This window comes from Falco rusticolus, chromosome 2, assembly GCF_015220075.1.
Source record: "Falco rusticolus isolate bFalRus1 chromosome 2, bFalRus1.pri, whole genome shotgun sequence".
Lineage (NCBI taxonomy): Eukaryota > Metazoa > Chordata > Aves > Falconiformes > Falconidae > Falco > Falco rusticolus.
In genome coordinates, this window is record NC_051188.1 from 72,597,248 (window position 1) to 72,616,908 (window position 19,661).

General features: G+C 40.3%; 1 protein-coding gene across 3 annotated transcripts in view; it reads right to left on the reverse strand.

Moving 5' to 3' along the window:
- The window catches only part of SLC9A7 (solute carrier family 9 member A7), an 81,077-nt gene that overhangs the window by 41,411 nt on the left and 20,005 nt on the right, over positions 1-19,661 (reverse strand). For all 3 annotated transcript variants that reach the window (XM_037376513.1, XM_037376514.1, XM_037376515.1), the window contains exons 2-7: positions 6,019-6,218; positions 4,623-4,700; positions 3,846-3,922; positions 2,736-2,848; positions 1,271-1,376; positions 840-981 (exon numbers count right to left, since the gene is read on the reverse strand). In XM_037376513.1, coding sequence (XP_037232410.1) covers positions 840-981; positions 1,271-1,376; positions 2,736-2,848; positions 3,846-3,922; positions 4,623-4,700; positions 6,019-6,218 — 716 coding nt within the window. The remainder of the gene's footprint in view (positions 1-839; positions 982-1,270; positions 1,377-2,735; positions 2,849-3,845; positions 3,923-4,622; positions 4,701-6,018; positions 6,219-19,661) is intronic.

The following is a 19,661-nucleotide window of genomic DNA, read 5'->3' on the forward strand; positions in this document are numbered from 1 at the left end:
AATCTGCACAGTGTGTGTATATATATAAAACAAGATACAGTTGATACATTATTGCTTAGAGATGAAGACTCACAGGTTCACAATTATTGTATAACTTATCATATTTTACCCCTTTAGGTCAATGTTCAGAAGTCTAGGCAGATCAAAGCAACTTGAGACATGTACAAATATGGTTATACTAGCTAGTCTGCAAGCAAAGAAGTTTAAATGGTTCCTGAAGAAGCATCATGATTTCTGGAGCAGGTCAGGGTTAAGGTCTACTGTCTGAGCCTAAGACAAAACTTACGTAGATTGCTTGCTGAGTACCTCAGAACTCTAGTCAAATAGCAGCAGCAAGCTTCAAGAGAATGATCACGTTATGATGTTAACTCTGGTAGAGATACAATCTTATTCAAGACATACAGCATCAGATTTCCAGCATAAAGTTTAAATACAGGACAAAGAACTCTGTGGGGTCAGAAATAGCTATTAATGATTTTGCTGAAGACAGAATCAAACACTGGTTATCATACAAGATATCTTTCAAGCCTAATAATAAACATTTCATAAAAAAACCCTGGACATTAGGACATGCCCATTTAGGGCTTCCCCTTGGCTCCCAGTGTACAGCAACATTACTAAAACTTCTAGTGTCGCCACATTTATATAGGAAAAAGCATATTTCTGTGTGTATCTATAATGCCTTTCTATAGGCAAAGGTCACAGGAATAACGATCACATCTTCACACTCAGATTGAAACAAGTTAAGAGTCAATTTTGCTACAAATGGAAGTAGGAGAGTCTTGTTAATACCTGAATGTGGCATCTAGTCTGGAAGAGCTAAACATGAAAAAGGATATCAGAGCTGTCACAACCCCCGTCACTGCTCCCATCATGAAAGACCCACTGAATATTCCCAGGAAAACACCAACAGACTTGAAAAATGCTGCTGCATCAAAAGCATGGGTATTTTCACCTGTTGGCTGGTAAGCAACAATAGATCTAGAAAGAGAGTGACAGAATGAGAAGTTAGAAGGGGCATCAGAAAAGTTTTATTCCATAACAGCAACACCTGAGCAACAGAAGAGACAATCCCATACTGAAGGCAAGTATGCCATTCCGGTATATATAAGCATGAGGGATCTTGGCAAATGCTTGCTGTGTTTATTAATTCAGTTCAAGACAATCCATTTGATTTTAAAATTACATTTGGCAGAAAAAGCATTTAATTTTAGACAAATACCAAAAACAATTCAGTAATTCCAGAGTAGAAATTCAGGTAGTTACTTACGAAGATAATACGATGGCAACAGCATCATTCAACACGCTTTCCCCAAACAGAAGGGCATAGAGATCGACATCAGCATGCAGCTCATTAAATATTGCTAGCACGGTAACTACAGAAAGAAAAGAGAAAAACCATGCTGGCTGACTTCAGGAATGACTGCATGAGCTGACGGAGCAGACTTGCCAGTTTGCTTAAAGCAACAAAAACCAGGAACCAAAGTACAGGATCAACGTTAAACTGGGAAACAGACTGGTTGTATTTATCTGTAGGAAAGCAATTCCACCATCAGTTTTAGGGCAGCCCCATTAGGAGGTGGCTCTGTTGTCCTCCCACCTGCACAGTGTTTACAAGAAAGCCCCCATGATCAAGGGGCATGGGGCAGACGAAGCACATCTACCAAAGCCCTGGTTTTGTGTTGGCTTTTGGGGTTTTTTTTTAGAACATGCTCCATATAAGATAATCAACAAAACGTTGTGCAGCTCTTGCTACTTTTAAAGGCTGCATGGATTGTTGACATAGCTTTATTATTTCAGGCATTGTAAAACCGTGCTGATAATCCTAAGTGTTCCCCAAAGCATACACTATGCCATAGGAGTGCGTATTTGTGCAGAATTTGAAAAGGGCAAGACTGCTAAATATTTATAAATGTCCTTTCGAGAAACTGCAGTCTGAAATGAAAGACCATGATCTTAAAGATGTTCCCATATATAAGCTTCAAAAATCACATGGTAATTTTTTGTATAAATCATGTGCAAGCACCAGCTGTTCAGAGCTCAGCTCAGTCACAGGAGCTACTTCCTATTTTCACACAGATCACCGCTGAGCACCTCAAATAAGCTGTTTTAAACGCCAAGCTTCATACTTCACCACTCCCTGCTCTGGCCCCTGACACACCAGCACTCCAGACTGACCTGTCAAGCAAAGACACCCATGTCAGCCTACTGGACTCTGAAGGATGACTAGATTATTTTGACAAAGACTTAAATTACTGCCAGAAGAGCATTCTTCTGCTCAAACGTGTAAAACATTAAGTTCATTTGAAGAAGAAAAAAAAAGTTCCCCACCCCTGAAGAGCCTAAAAGCCTCAAATATTGCTCTTAAATTATCCAATGTCCTAAGCAGTGTATTTAAAAGGAAACCCTGCTATCCAGACAATGTAACATTTTCATCCATTTGCAGTCTTAAACTTGAAGCATACTAAACAAAGAACCTACTGTGGGGGGTGGGGGGAAATATGTATATTTAAAGTATATCAGCAGGAAAGTTCCATTTTTCCTCAAACAAACCATCAATTCATATCAGTCCAGCAAGAAACCGACAGATAGCATGCATTTTAGAGAAAAGGATCACAGATACTAGTATAACGTAACCAAACATGAAGTGCTGTTAATATCTTTGTGCTATGCAGCAAAAAATCCTAGCAATAGGATTATTTTGGAAGGTTATTAAAAAACACTCAGCAAGCTACCTGGATCAGTGGCAGATATTATCGCTCCAAAGAGGAGGCAGTCTGTATAATAGAACTTATCAGAGAGCTGACCCACCAACTTCATTAGTTTCACAACCCCATACATGAGATTCCTGAAGAGAAAGAGGATAAAAATCCAAGTCAAAAAAAGTTGGTGCATTTCAGGCAGGCAAAAGAAAAGCAGAAGGAACAGGATTTCAGGCAGGCTTGGTAATGCTACAGCTCTGCGGGACACTGCCATAGTTTAACACCAAGTACTCAAAATTAATTTTCCTCTTTTCCCTATGAACGAAGTCAAGTGATAAATGATCCAGAAGATACCATTTAAAACTAGTAAGCAAAGCATGAAATCTGTTCACACAACTAGTACACAGAATCTACAGGCTGTTTTCTTTTTCCACCAAAGGTAATATTTCCCTGCTTAAAATTCCCTTCAGTATTGCTTCTCTTAACACAACACATAGGCCAAAAGCTCTGAGCTAAGAATAGCCTTCAAAGTGTTTCTCTAGTGAAATTCTTCCAGGCAAACCCAGGTCACCTATGCAATTCAGGATTTCTGTGTTTCAGAACATCCACACACCAGAAAGTAATAATCAGCAGCATAAGAGACTGTATGCAAGTAAACTAATGTGACGAGCTATCTTAAACTAAATGTGTGTGTACATATACACATGAAATTACATATATATACACACACATGCAGAGAGAGGAAAGAGAGCACACATGCACATGTGTGGGCATTGGAAGGGACATCTCTAAAAGTTTGATAGCTAAAGTTCTATTACAAGCAGTGTTCATGATTCAAGTTTAAAAAGTCAATTCCAGCAAGAGTCTAACCAGGTTTTGTTTTGGACTGGACCACTACATCAAAAAACTCACTGCTGCTCTTCAGTACTGTGGACTTGTCAAGTGATTCAGACTTGACAACATCATTTCAAGGGGCAGTATTGTTTGGAAAGGGATAAATCTCAGCAAAAGTTGCATTTGAATTTTGTCTGGAAGATACACAAATAAAATCCTCAAACAAACAAATTACAAAATTGCCTCAGTCTGGAAGGCTCAACATAAACTTCAGTACAGAAAGGAACCGGTATCACAGAGTTCACTTACCCAATAATAAAACAAGAGACTGCTGTTCCTAAAAAGGCGTAAGCCAAAATGGACCCCAAATTCCTGAAAAAGTGTCTCTGTAGAGGAAAAAGGTTTATATAATTATTTAAAACAAGTTATATCACCTGTTCAAAAACACACAGTGCACTACTACACTTGCATTAATACACAGAACCACTACTCCACTTCAGAGAAACACTTCAATTACTGCAATGTAAATTCTGTCCAGCTTCAATGAATTGAATACACCAAATCTGAAACGTATTACATCCTACGAGTGGCTAATTGATGGGAAGCTTTCCACACAGATGTTTTCATAAGAGATGTAAGAGATAGCTGCAGAACTGAAGATCAGCACCAGTTCATGGTATCTTCAGGCAAGAGCAGAATCTGAGTACTTCTGCCATTCAGACTCTGGCACATCCCCACTGGGATTCAGGTTTGGGTCCACTTCTCAGCATGATTAAGTGAAGAACCAAACCAATTCCTAGCAGGACATCTTTTATTTTAAATGAAATTGACATTAACATCTGGCAAAGTTCAAAGAAAAACAAATCAGCAAGATTAAATAGTTTAATGTGTTCATTGTAAAAAGTACATTTTCTGTTAAACCAATATGACCTATCCACCATCTATGAAGGAAATGAGATTTTTCTTACTGCCATTAAAAAAAAATAAAAATGCTTGAAATGGAGACTGCATTCCTGAACAAATCAGTAGTCTCGTGTTAAAAAAAAAAAAAAAGCAGCCATTCTCCTCAGAAATTATTACACTTACTTTCTTCAGGCTATAACCAGCATGAAAAATAATGGGAGGCAACAGAATGTTGAAAAAAACTTCTGGGTCAAATGTTACCTAAAAAAAAAAATATGAAACTTTAATTAGAAATAGATATACACAAATTGTAAGGTCTTTTTTTATTTTCTGACAACTACTACTTTTGGTCGTTGAAATAGCTAAGTTGATACTCCAGAATACTAGCCAGCCTTATACATAAGCAGCAGCAAAAAGCTGCTGCTCTTCTTGGTAAACAGCATCTGGAAAAAACAGGCACTATATCCATCACCAATGATAAATATTGCAATAGTCCCAGTTTCCTTTTTTAAATTAAAGAATCCTAACAGAAATTACACTGGAGAAGATCTCTCTTATTGTGGTAAGTGATAGTCATGTATCCTGAAGATGAAATGCTATTTTAGCTTATGTTTTTTTGCGAGTCTAGCCACTGCACAGTTACTGTTAGCCAAGCAAGTCAGATGTGAAACTGGTTTTCAGGAATTTGGTTCATACATCACCTCCATCTATTTCAGTAGAAGCTCCAGATATCCCATGAAAGACTACACTACAGTAAGGAATGAAAAACAACATTTAAAATCCAAAACAGAAGACCTGCATACGTGTGAATAACTAGGCTGTCCTCACCTCCTGTCTAAGCACAGGTTAGAATACAAACCCAGGTGTGCATTCCAGAACAGGATTAATTTCAGCAAACTTTAAAAATCTATAGTAGACACGTACATATAGACAGACAACTAAGCTATCTTTATAGTCACAGAAAGAAGTCTTTTTAGGTTACAAATCTTTATGTCTCAATCCTGTACTTCAAAGTCTAGCTTTGATACGCATAAAAGGTGGTTAACCCCTGACACTGAATAGAGTAAGAAGCCAATTAGCAGATCTGAGTAACAGGAGACAGCCAAATTTCACTTCCAATACCAGACTGTCTCACTTTGTGGATTATAAGGATGTAAGCAGTAACTATTTCCTGACAATAAACAGATTTTAAAAATCCTAGACAAAAAAATGCTAAGAAACAATCACTTTTAACTAAGAAGCAATCATTTTCCTTATATTTATTATACAAGGCAGCATCACAGTTTTTTTGTTCAGCTGGTCTTCGTGAATTCCACAGACATTAGAAATGTGCACTGAGTGCTCAAACAGCAATTCAGGGCTTTGGGAAAGCACTACATACATGCAACAGAGCACAGTCTCACCAGCAGTGATATAATACAGAAGGTGCTTTTGAATTAAGCATTGAAGTACTGTCACTATCAGGAATACAGACACTTGATACTACCCCAGGTTCTAACGGGATGGAGGTGAGAGGAGGGAGGGAAGCACAGGTAAATGAGAAATACTCAACCAAGCACAAGAAACAGTCTACCCCCACCTTTCGCAACATGTCATTCTGCTCCACGTTGTGGATCTTCCCAGGGCTTATTTCCCCTTTGAGTGTGTACTCAAAGAACTTCCCGCTGACGTTGACCAGTAAGGTTGTAAACGGCCTGTCCTCCTGCGAGCAGCTGAACGGCTTGTCATGGCCACTGGTAGAGGGAGTCCCGTATCTCAAGATCACCCCAACTATGAGTCCTGGAAGAGAGTTAAAAATCCATGAGGCTGATTTGCTACTCCTGTACTAAACTTTCTAGTTTCAAATAACATCCAAGGTATAATGCATGAGCCTTACAAGTGTACATGCATCATAAACATTTTGCAGTGAATCGTTACTATCCGTTTCCTGTAGAGGAAGAGATGCCCTGATCATGTTCAGAACTACCGATGAATTTATAAGATCTGGTATCTGTTTGAAGTGACAAACAAGACTCCATTTGGCTTTTTGTCTTCCTTACCCTCACTCTCACCTCTAACGCATAAACCCCGAGTTGCACAAGTGGGTAAACACTAGAACACATCAAATACTTTTCACCTGCCTAAGGACAGAACTGCATAGTATACATATCATAGATACACCATTCAGCAAATAATGACTGCTGAAAACATGTGACCATAACTGAGCTGAAAGAGTGATGTTTGCCATAATATTTTACAGCTGCAGCAAGGATGCAGGTCTAGTAATTCTGTGCAACAAGCATTGTTTGCCTGCTTGATCCCCTGCATACTTTGCAAACATCGCAACTAAAATTCAGATTACATACATAAAGAAGCCAGCCACATATCTTTTGCAAGCATTTTCCACATTTCACAAAACCAAAGATAGAGTAAGGTAAAAATGAGCAATCATAAGTGGCACGAGATTCAGAAATACAAGAATTACTCAGCCAGCCTACATAAAATCCAACCAGAAAACACTATCAATACAGGATACATTGAACACAATGACAAGTAGTAATTTGTAACCTAATGTAAAGACCATGCCAGGAGGCCGAAGCACAAGGTTTTAGCTGAGCACCATTCCTTTTACAATGTAGTAAGAGAACAAGATGACTCCAGTCCTGCACAGAGAACGTGTAAGAACAGTCAAAGTGGTTTTGGTCTGGTAAGTAAACAAACTGATACACACTTAACTAAAGGCTCCCCTGTCATCTTAGGATAAGCTGCAATATTTTTTTTTATCCTTGTTCCAGACAACTGCCAGATGAAGATGGATGTTTGATCCTTTTGTTGACAAGTCAATGCTGGTTTTGCTCCCTGTGTCTCTGCATCCACAAGTCTGTTTCCCCAGGTGGTAAATGAAATTGACAGATAATAACCAGAGAATAAATCAGAGAACAAACAAAAAATATCCTACCACACACCACAAAAAAAAAAAAAAAGACAGATTTCTCTTTATGGCATAGTGTAAAGAGTAACTACACTGTACCCCAAGAAAGCCAACCAAAAGAACACACCTCATTCTGTTCCAAGTCCAGAGTGGAAAAAGTTTTAATGCAAGACAAGGTACAGCAGGTAGTAGCTGTGACACTAGTGGTGGCTCGCCTCCGGCCCTCTTTCTCTATGATCAAGATAACACAGCAGCAACAAGATCATTAAAAAGTAACTGAAAGATTAAGATTTATTTTATTTAGAAAAGAGAGAAATACATACTCAAAGATAACACAGGGGAAGAAATCCCCTCAGCAAGATAGATCTACTTACTGGAATTTCAGATGCTGACAATTTAAATACAGAGGTTTATAGAAGCATGCTCTTAAGAACCCTGGAGAATTTTACAGTTACACGTGATGGATGCGGCAGAAACACAGTTCTGCATGACATGACAGGTTACAGCCAGTCACCTCCAAGCCACTTGCACTACCAGCTATGGCTAGAGATATCTTCACCAGCCCAGCCAGGCGAGCAGCCAAAGCTTCCTGCTGCTCTCACCCCATCCCACCTAGGAAGGGCTAGGCTCACAGAGTGTATCTGGGAGACTGACTATGTTAAAAACCCACCTAATCACCATCAGCCAGAAATCCTGTAGTAAATCAGAAGCCAGAATGAAAACTGTACAGATGAGCTTATGCACAGCAGCGGCACAAAGCCAAATCTATATTGATACTATACTGAGAATAGAGAAGGAGACACTGATGTAACTAGCTTCATAGGCTCAGAGACTATCTTTAGTGAATTAATTCCAAAAGCAGATGGGAAACTCCCGTTGCTATTGCATTAGTAAGAGGCACTGGAGAGCAGATTGTGATTGCATTACACAACTGGATATAATCCACTTATGCATTTTGCCCCCATAACAAGATATAACAGTTATTTTAAAACAAGTTTTAAAGATACACCAATTACATCCATAACTGATACACAGCATTTGAAGTGAAACATTTTTCAGCCCTTAGTGTCCCACAGCCCAGCTAACACAGCTATGGGGAGGAAATTTTCTGTTTTCATACACCTTCTATCGATAAAATACCAAACTGGATGACTTTTGCACCAAGCACCACACAGTTTAGGAATACCTGATCCGTGCTGCCAGGCTGCTGTCTTGCAGCAGGATGCAGCTGGGACCAGGGTGGCCAGTGTTGAGGCGAGAGGCCAGCAGATGCAGTCAAGTGGCTAAAGCTATCCATGGCTCAGCTGCTAAAGGAAAGAGGTATGAAAACATAAGGGGCCCAAGAAGGCCACAAAAATTCCATGGCCAGTGTCATTAGCAAACAATACTAGGCACCTAGTAGTTCAAAAGATGGATTAGAAGAAGGGAAAGTTCCCTGACCTTACTAAGGTACAGGCATACCACTGTATTTATCATATAGTCCCAAAATAACAGGTTTTGAATAGTAAAGTAAAATGTGTCAGCTGGACACATTTCATAGACGTGAGCTGCAGAAATCTTTAAGTCATTAATGCTTTTCAAAAAAAAAAATCTTTATAGAAAATTGTATGGAAGTATTTTCAGTTTTTCAATTAATATCAAGTCTTTCACCCACTAAAAAGTTACTGGACTTGTTAAATGATTTCTACATCCCAGCTTACCTGATAAAGCAACATTAACAAAGCTTATATATTTAGTCAGTCCCCAAGGTCCCAAAAAACTAAAAAACCCAAGCACTTTTCAGGCAGACCAAAAGCCTAATTTACAACTTCAAAAAGGATGCCCTTCTAAGTCGCCTGCCATCAGGTGTTATACAGAAGGCTAGGGCAGCTTCTATAAATTCTCTCTGAATACCTGATTTCAACCATTTCCAGAACATCAGGTTGCAACTGCAGAACAAAACCAGAAAAGAAACCTGGAACTGCTCAATGTGTCTTGCCTGTACGACGCTGATTGTGCAGCTGGTACACAAAGAACATCTTACTGGAAATTAAGTATTAAAGAGCTGGGAATGTTGTTTCCCTTGTAAAACAAATCACTACTGATAAAAAAAAAAATTAGAGTTCAGACATAGTCAATCTAACAACACACCATTTAAAGTGGCATATTTACTTTTGGTTTTGTTTGAGTACAGAAGTCACCGAAGTAAGAATATGAATTCAGATAGGCATGCACAACCGCAGGTGTCTGTCCCTGGGCAGAGCCATGCTCTGCACGGTTTCCAGCCCAATTCCCTGCTGATGTAGCCCTGAGGTTTCAGGGAGCTTCAGCAGGCAGCAGCCTACAGGAACTAGAAGTATTTGTGCTCCATGACAGGCAGTTCAATCAGTGATTTCAAACTGTGAACCACTGAACTGGATCAATCTGTGAACTCAAACCAGTTTAGATACAGTTTCTTTGATGTGCTCCTGGTAAAAAGCCAGGCACCAAATACCAAGGGTCCTTCCCTAGGCAGTGCAGTTTGTATTAACCACACTTCAGCCTGAAGGAGACTCAGCAAAGACCTTATTGCAGTTTCCAGCTATCTGCTGGGAAGATAGAGGGATGGATTCTTCCAAAAAGTGCATGGTGATTAAGACTAAAGGCAACAAACTTTATGCAATGTAGTGGAAGAATAATATATAAGGTTTGCTTTTTAAACAGTGAAGTGGCTAAGCACCAGAACAGGTTGTCCACAGAGGCTGCATGATATCCATCCTTGTATATAGCCAAAACCCATGTATGACCCTGAGCAACCCAAGCTGTGAGGGCCTGCTGTGAGCAAAGGGCTGGACAAGACTACCTCCAGAGGTCCTTACCAGCCTAGATTATACTGCAATTCATACTCTTTCCCATGAACATTTGGACTCCTAAGACAGGTACTTTATGCTGCAAATATTTCTCTAAAAGCACTTTGTTGCTTCCTGGGTCAGTCTTGAGGTTTTCTGTTGCTTCAGAGTTGGTTTTGTTGTTGTTGTTTAAATCACAGACTGCACTGCCGACTCTAAAATTAAGTCAGAGGGGAAGAAACGGTAATATAAAGCCAAAGTGATCCAGCAGACCAGGAAGGGTCTTACTTCCTCAGTCCATCCTGACTTGCCCCTGCCCTGGGCCACAACTCAACCTATGGAAAGCAGGCAGAGGTGATGACCAGGAGATGTTCAGCTACTCCGAATGCCACAGAAATACAGAAAAGCAGATATCATGATACAGCAGAGAAAGCATTGTTAGTAGTCTTTTTTTTTTAATGTAAAAACAAAATTTGAAAGCAACATTCCAGCAAACCATGGACTGGTTTGTCAAGTTGGGCAGCACGGTCAACTGACATCCAGTCTCATCTTGGCACACAGCCTGTCTCCCCTTAGCACAGCCCACACATAGGCACAGTAGCACATTTTCGGTACTTGGACACCAGCTTCCTTGTGATGCAAGGCAATGGTGACTAAAATACCCATTTGCTTTTGAAAAAAAAAAATCACATAAAGAATATGTATAAAGGATTTCTTGCATTTGAAAGTCTAGATTTTTCCTCCCCGCTCCCAAACTGAACTTTTTACCAGCTTGAAGGCAAAGATACAAAGATGAACAACAACTTGTCAAGAAAGACCTGTAAGTATTTTCAGGGCAAAAGACTTATAATACACAGTATTTATCACTTGTTTTACTATGGGATATTTCTGTACATCAAGATACCACAGTTGTAAAGTTTTACTTTAAATAGCCTGAAACACCAACAATGTATTTTTCCTAATACAGGGTCAATCCTTGAACCTCACACTCCACACCTTCAAATTTGACAGTGATTTATGACAAAGTACTGATTTCAGTACTTCTTATGAAATAATTCAAGCACTTTTTCTGATCCAGAACTGAGCCAGTAATGCTGCACATTAAAAAGAAAAGTCAGACCAAATATTACGCACCACCTCCAAAACTGCTAGCAACCCAGTCTTTATACGATTTGCTTGCCATTCACTGTACCAGCCTGTACAGGATTGCAGAGGAACTCTGCTATATGACCCCTTGAAGAAGAGTTAAGCAAGTGACTGCAGAGCTCCAGACCTCCGTTAGGGTCTCACACTTGGCATCATTAATCTGCTAGCTCCTTTCTTAATGGTGCAATGCTGCCAGCATGGTATTCATCAGCCTGTCACACTGCTGCAGAAGATGCAAGACTTGAAACATGGGAATCCTGGTCTGAAATAAACGGCCAAAGACTAGGCTAATGTTCATCGGTGTAAACACAAGTCATCACTGCATTTCGGGGGGTGGGGGGAGCATTTTTCAACTGGGAATGGAGGCAGGTGTTGCTGATACTTGAAGTCTGAAGGAAATTCTAGGGATATACAAAACCCAAAATGCTGAACAACAGATTCAAGGTCACGTCTTGTCATTGCCTTAGGGCTACTTTAGATAAGGAAATTAAAAGAGTAAACAAGCTGGGAATTCTTCTTTGTAGGCAAACTCAGCATACTGCTATAAAGGGCATCTTTGTAATAAGCATTTCATTCACTTTTTAACTAAGCCAAACTAAGCATATTTTTGAACTTAAGTAAACAGATTATTCGGGGGGGGGGGGGGGGGGGGGGAGGGGAGTTATTGGGACACTGCACAGAACAAAATGTCAAATTAACTTGCTGGCTCTCTGCTGTCAGACACATGCACCACGCACACCCTTGCCTTCTCACAAGCACTGGGTTCCAAAAAACCCACAAGACTGTCTGTGATGGTTAAAAAAGCCTTCTAACTGCTGCTCTGGTTTTTCCTAGGGAAACTAATTCTTTTTCAGATTGTATCACATTATTGTGATCCACATACTCATATGTACAGTGAAATGGTCAAAAAAAAAAATCATGAACTACAGAAGCAAGCAGATATGCTTTATTCTGTAATGCACATTCTTACTGATGATGGGCTTAAAGAATGAGTTTAAGGTAGAAAAAAAGTAATTTAAAAATTCAACTATTAAGAGACTTCAACAGAAGACTACTTTAGAATTTCAAGTTAAGTTTCTGAAGAATTATTAAAGTTTCACATATAGCTTCACATTTACACAGGACTATTATAACTCCAGATCAATACAGTTTGTTCCAAGTAATGCAGAGGGATGAACAGACACTATTAGCAAGGTGACACCCACAGAAGCACGAACATAAACAAATGGAAAAATAATAACCAGTAAGAAAAATTGTTCCCTGTATTCTCCCCTAGAATCTAAAATCTGGAAAACAGACTTAAAAAAAGCCCAAACAAACACAAAAAACCACCACACACCCACAACCCCACACCATATATTGAACAGCCTAAACTGAAGGCTCAGCCCTGGAAGAAATTGTTCTCCTGTGGTAAGAACACGTGGCATCTGGTCCAAGCACAGGACTGTGAGTCAAGGCTTCTGACCCAATTCCCAACTTCAGCAGTGACTCAGTGGAAAAGCTCAGACAAGCCACAGAAGACAATGTAAAGAGACACTCTCAACAGAAATAAGATACCACAGTTATAAAAGGCGCAGGTATTTGCCAGAGATTACAGAGAAGGTCAGAGTCTGCAACTACACTCACGTGTTTTCAAGTTCATTTACCACATAACCATTGTTCCATGCAACACAGATTTAACAAAACTTTCGCTGTTAAATATTTTATACATAACGTTTTAAAAGATTCTTTATACTTTCAAAAATATAAGTATCCCTCCTTAGCTATAAAACCCAAAGCAGTGAAAGCCATACACACACTGACACCACACATGTTCCTAGAGGCGTGAAGAGTAATGGGCAACCACAAAGACACTAGCCTCCACCCCTGCATGGCTCCTTTCCTTGCCCCATGCAGAATCAACTCTCTAATAGGGCTGCAACTGGTCCCAGTCCCTTGCAGCAGGAACTGAGCTGAAGCATTTATTTCAACATAAAACTTCTAAAGCAGGTGAGGAAACCCCCTAAACACTGAGATGTTTTCCCCCAGGCACACTGGTGACCATACTGGCAGGCATCTGAGAAGAACAAGCAGCAGGAGCAGCAGCAACTCTAGGCTACATAGCTGAAAACTTCCTATTTAATCATTGTGTTTTGTTACTGCTTTTCTCCCCATTTGCATATGCATGCTAGAAAGGTTCAGCATCTCTCAAACATGTGGCCACAAGTTCCTCAGAGTCTGAAAAAGAATAACATCAAGCTGCCTGTTACAAGAAGCTCTATAGTAATATCCCCTGGCTCAGGTACTAGCAAGAAATGAAGCTTCCCAGTTTTAAAGAGAAAGTGCAAACAATAATTATTTCTCCCCTAAAATGTGCTGTAAAGCTTCAGCAGGAGCTATTAATCTGTTATTGCAAGGAGTCAGGCTTCAATCTGCAACCCAAATGAAACTCGTTAAGCAGCAGCAATCTCTTTGCTGACACTGTCATATCATTTTGAAGGTTTGACTTAAGGAAAAGATGAAGAGGGAAGGGGCAGGAAATACATCCATCTTGGTATGGCTTTGGGTTCAAAAACCCCACAACAGCTACAAGAAGAGCTGTTAACTACAGATAAGCCTGTTTTCTTGCTACATTCTGCATCCCAGCCTCAGGCCTTTGCTCCTTTGAAGGATATTTAAAGTGATGGATTTGTGTGGAGACCTCCATCCTAAAAACAAAACAAAACCACCCAGCCACCCCCAAAACCAAACAAACCAACCAACCAACCAACCCACCCACCCACCCAAAAAAAACAACACACACCAAACCACACAACAAGTTTCTGGGAGCTTCTGATTAGGGCAGGGGAGCAAGCAGTCTTAGGAAGAAAAGAACTTTAGACAAGGTGAATGAACTAAAATCTGCATGAGAAAAGTTGTCAATTGTCTCAATGATAACTTTCTAGTACTTCTCTCTTCCCAAAGGTCTTTTTTGTGCCAAGCCCCATCTATTTTCTAACAACACAACCTCCTACCTGTAGAACAGACAAAGGTTTCGAGTTGACTGAATTTTCAAGGAAATCTCTTTTGCTGAGGCAAGCCCCATGCTCTGTAGCTGTGGGCAGAAGACCGCTGGCACTTGTAAACAAGACTGTTTGTGGCTTGTAGGGAAATGCACCAACCCTAAAGACAGAAATAGTGGCAAGATAACAACTCCGGCTTTCTGTGATCATTACGCCTGACCATGTAAGTCTTGTTACTGCAACAGCCAAACACACACACAGAGCCTCAACAGCAGGCCTATCCCATCTCATAGGGAGAACCTGCTGCTTACAGGTGTCTCCCAAAGCAGAGCTGAAGCCACATGTTTCCTGTGTTTCACCTTTCTGGGCGACTGCTCTGAGCATGGGGACTTCAGTGGCCACAGCCTTCCTACAAAGCCACCACAACTTCCAGTCCCAGTCTACAGCTGTTTAACCTGCTGACCCAGCTACTGACATCCACCCCCTTTTACACACTAGGAACCAAGAAAGCCAAGAAATACTCTAAGACCTTATGAACAGTTATACAGAAGATCAAAGAAATCAACTTTACTTGCTTTCACATACAGTGTAAAATTTAAGCAGTTGGTTTAGTACTAACTGCAGGTGCCAGGCGAATGACTGTTGCCACAGCTTGTGATACACGAGCAGTTTTATGACACTTCTGTCATCCTGACTGATTCCCATGAGCTAGAGAGAAGAAAGATTGCACTTTGAGCTGCAACAAGAAAAAAACAGCCAAAAGCTCAGCCTGTTCACAAGCAGTACATTGTCCAGAGGTCCTGCAGCTACAATTCCCAGCCTCCTATGCAGTCTGTTACCCCTCTCCTTCTTCCCTCCTGAAATGGTACAAACTTCATCTTACTCCAGTCAAACTCACTCTACAATTCTTAGTCTCTTAACTTCTTGCCCTGCTCCCACTATAGACTGATGCCTCCTTGCCTGTTCCTGACAGATCTCAGGCACTGTTCTGGCCTGACATTTTTGCCATCCCTTCCAGCCTTTTTAGCATCAGCGGTGCCAGCATGGGCCCCCAGCAATCATATCTGCTTCGGCTCTCCTCTGCATCCCTCCTCAATTCTAATCCCAGCATGTCTCACTATTGGCACAGACAGGGTTAGGAACCTATGATTTCATGTCCTTTCCTAGTCCAAAGGTGCCAGCTGAGCGCTAGTAATATCAGATGTATTAGAGGTAAAGAGCAGCCAATTCATGCTACATGGAATAATCTGACCCACTGACATCCAGGGCAGCTACTGAAATCACAGGGTCTTGGTGGAAGACCCCTTGGCAGGACAGAAAATTGTAAAGAGTACAACATCCTTCCAAAGCCTGATCTCACATGAGCAGAACCACTGTGCACATGATCTTGCTCTTATCCTAGCCATTTTAACTGCATAAAGCTATTTATGCTGTCTTTGGGCCATTCATTCTCTTCCCCTGCATATTCTCTCAAACAAATACAACCTCAAGAACATAAGAGATTCTCGGATTGAACCAGTAGGTTTTCCCACACAAGCTGTCTGAACACAACACCACCCAGCCCCACACTAAAAATCTTGGGTTTGGACATGTACATAATCACTATAAAGCAGTTCTTGCATCTGAAGGTGGATGCGTACCCTTTCAGGAAGATACCAAGCCAAAAGGAGGAACTTTCTATTTCACCCCATGCTTTCCGGGCTGCTTCCGATAAGCGTCACCAAAATGTCCTCAAAACTTCCTTAGGTTGTTTCTCAGGATGTGATTTTCATGAATGCAAGGAGTTAACTATGTCTAACTAGTTCAGTTAGAAAATTGTTTAAGTCAACTTGCTTTTAAGAGAATTAACTGCACGTGGTATGCATAAAAACCTGCAAACTTAAAACGTTTGCCATCAGAAGCATGAACAACTCCCACTTCCCACAAAATTAGAGGACAGGGGATGGACTCACACCCACACACCTGAGGTAGCACAGAAAGTAATCAGGCCATGAAACCCAGGACTGCAGCTTACCGTTCACATCCTTTACCATTTTTGCATACATTTTTGAGTTTAAGTAATCAGCTATATTACTGCTCAGATGTAGCCTTCATGGCTTTTTCTTTTTACTTTTCCATTTAGATTTTTCAAGTGAAATACAGCATCAGCTAATTCTGGCTTCACTTTCACTTCACCAAAGATACTTTTTTCTTAGACTTAGAAAATGCTTGACAGGATAACACAAGTGCCAATGACAACAACATGCAATACAATATAATGCATTTTGTCTAGCTTACAACTGCCATCCCAAACCACTAAAGAGTACCTCATTTAATAGCAATGTGGCTGTTATAGCTCTGGTATCAGATAAATAGTTTAAAGTAACACAAAAAAACCCCAAGACATTGGTTTGTGCAGGTAGCAGGTTATACCACCCTGCACTTAAGTGCTGAGACAATCTACATCTGTCAACATTGCTCATCAGGAGAGCTACCCTCAGAGCATGCAAGTCTTCACAAGCAGCTCTTTCTTTTTAAAAATTACACACTAGTACTATTGCTTTTGGACAATGTGGTATAGAAATGGATGATTATCTAAACAGAAAAACACCTCTTGAAACTTTAAGTAGTACTTATTTCAAGATTTGTCACCATATGAATTTGCAAGTTAAATGGCAGTGCACGTGCACTTATTAATACCTCACAGCACAAAAGCTAATACATCAAGACTGCAGATTTACTTCGGTGGAGGTAAAGTATCTAGGGCAACTCATTGCAAGCTTCTGTTTTGCCTCCACCAAGCTCAGGTTTTGTACCACCACTCTGTACACCTTGACACTTAGGGAAGCCACTGGGATAAGTGAATGGCTTTTACCCAGAGCCAGCAGGAAACACAGCTGTTATCTCACTGGCTTTCAAGCAACCAAGCTTACAAGCTAAGACGAGAAATCTGAGCCTACCTAGGCTTACCTGTCCTCCTATTACTGCTCCATGCTCCACATCAGAAGATAACTAACTTACCCTTTCATCGCACGGCTCAAGGCTTCCAGCCCAACAGGATACTTCCTACGTCGCAGAAGCTGTTTTAGTACGTCTCAAAGAATTAGAGTTCATTTACACCCCATAGGTAGACACTGGATCTCCTTTGTGCAATTCATGTTAAAAAAGCCACAGAAGTGCTATAAATTAAGTTCATTTTTTACGGACACTACAAGTCCCTGGTGCACTTGAATAGAGTTCCGATTTAATGACTTGCCTTTTAAAAGGCCACTAATAGTTTGCAAGAGCTCCCACACATTTATCTTTCAGGTTGTTCATCAATATGGGTAGGAAAAAAGAACAGTAATCAACCACGAGCAAAACAAGTTACAGTGTTGAAGTATAAGCACCAACTTAAGTCTGACAAACAAATCTAATACTAAAGTTCAAGCTCAAGTTCCAAATCTAAAGACATCTTAAGACAGAAATGAGATGTTCTTACATAGCATTTGTATATATGCTAAAGATATTTGCATATGTAACTAAGGAGAAAAAGAAATTACCAAAATTTGACTTAAACCTCCAGGGGAAAGAGAAAACAATTTAAAAATCACATTTTTTCCTTTAGATGTCAGCTGAAAGTTACATGCTAAAACTGCTTTAAGACCTAAAAAAAGCCACTTCCGTGGGTTTTTTAGAAGGGTTCTAGAAAACTCCCAAGCCACGTAACTTAGAGCAATGCTTTCCAATTTCAGCTATACAGCTTCTTACATAAAAATAATCTGAAGTTTTATCATGTTTAGCATGGATTTCCTCAGTGAAATATGCCAATGCAGTGACAAATAATTTTATTAAGTTCTACATGACTTTCTGCTGGCTAAGGATTTGCAGAAAGAAGGAAGTCAGCTTCTTTGCTTAGACTGCCTGAAAACCAAAAAGGCAGCTGTTTCAACAGCAGCCTCCAACTCAAGCTAGAAAATTTGGAATGCAAGGTGCAGAGAACGAACACTTTCTGCTACCACAAGTTAGTCGAGCTGGTGGGAACCTGCAGACAGTTAGCAATACTGAAAATTGACTCCTGCATATCTGAAAACGAAACCAGAGCTCAGATCAGAAGTTTGGAAATGAAAGAGCCCTTATGTTCACAAATGCTGCCTAAACCAGTTTACTCAGGCTGTATTTCCCCAAGATTCCCCATAGCTTCTGTCAGGAGACCCCCCCCCAAAAAAAAAAGTTTCTCTTCATGGAGCAGTCCCAGATGTTCTTTTCTAGCACATCATCAGACCTTTATCTGTAGCTTCAGCTGTTGTGGGCTGCACCTCTCATGCATCTCCTATGCATTCAACAACCAGCTCCCTCTGGAAAAATCTAGATCCCAGTGAGCCACTCTGCATCAAGCAGACAACCAGACTACACAGACCGTAGAGCTGCCTGGACAGGCAGCCTCTGCCAAGCCACTTACCTCTTAATACTCACCCTCCTGAAAAGGCAGCCCGAGACTTGCAGTATTTCCCACTGATCAGGAGCAAAACCAATGTCCTGCTCTGTTATATAAGATATTATTTCTGCAAACTGCTTAAAAGTTTAATACAACAAAAGTATGGAGCTGTAAAGTTGATGATTATTGCTTTACCCTCCAGACATGGTGTTGCAAGCACATCTCTAAATTTTAAGAGCCTGGCTAGAACTCCAGCAAAGCACAAGGTGGTTTTTAAAAGAACTGCTCTTGCTCCAGAGAATGCAGACTATCAGGCTTATTAAATATTAAGGCAAGACAAATTGCAGAGCTGTCAACAGACTCAAGACTTTGCAATCCAACACTGACAGACTGAGTGGTCTCTGTGGTATCCTCATCTAATGTTGCTGCAGATTTTGCAGAAAGCATGTTTGCATGAAAGTAACTTCATTTTTTGCAGACAAGGAGTAGAAAATAGTTCCATCAGAACTACCACATTTCACAGTTCCAGTTTCTGAGGAAATGTCTCATAAAGCAAGGCAAGTTCTGTCAAATAAAATTTGGACAAGTTATTTTTCTAGGCTTAAATCCTATCCCTATTAATGCTTGTACTTTAAAATAAATTTGCTGTGAAAGACTAGCTAAAGACCTCCATAAAAGTTTTTTTTAAAAGGGAACTCAAAGTCAAGACTTCTGAAACAAGTGACAATACTGAGAAAAGACTCTGTATTGTAGCTGTTAAAACAATCACTTACTACACTAGAAAGAAAAAGCTGAATTAGCTTACAAGTCTCTCCAAAGAGGCTTCCACCACAGTTCTGCCATTGGTTATGAAAGATTAGAAAAAGTTCTCGGTATTTACCTAGGCTTCTATATTTACCTTGATCAAAACTACAAAACAAACTCATGGGACACCAGAAAGCCCACAGATGCTGGAGCAAGGAGGGCACCATGACATAGCTC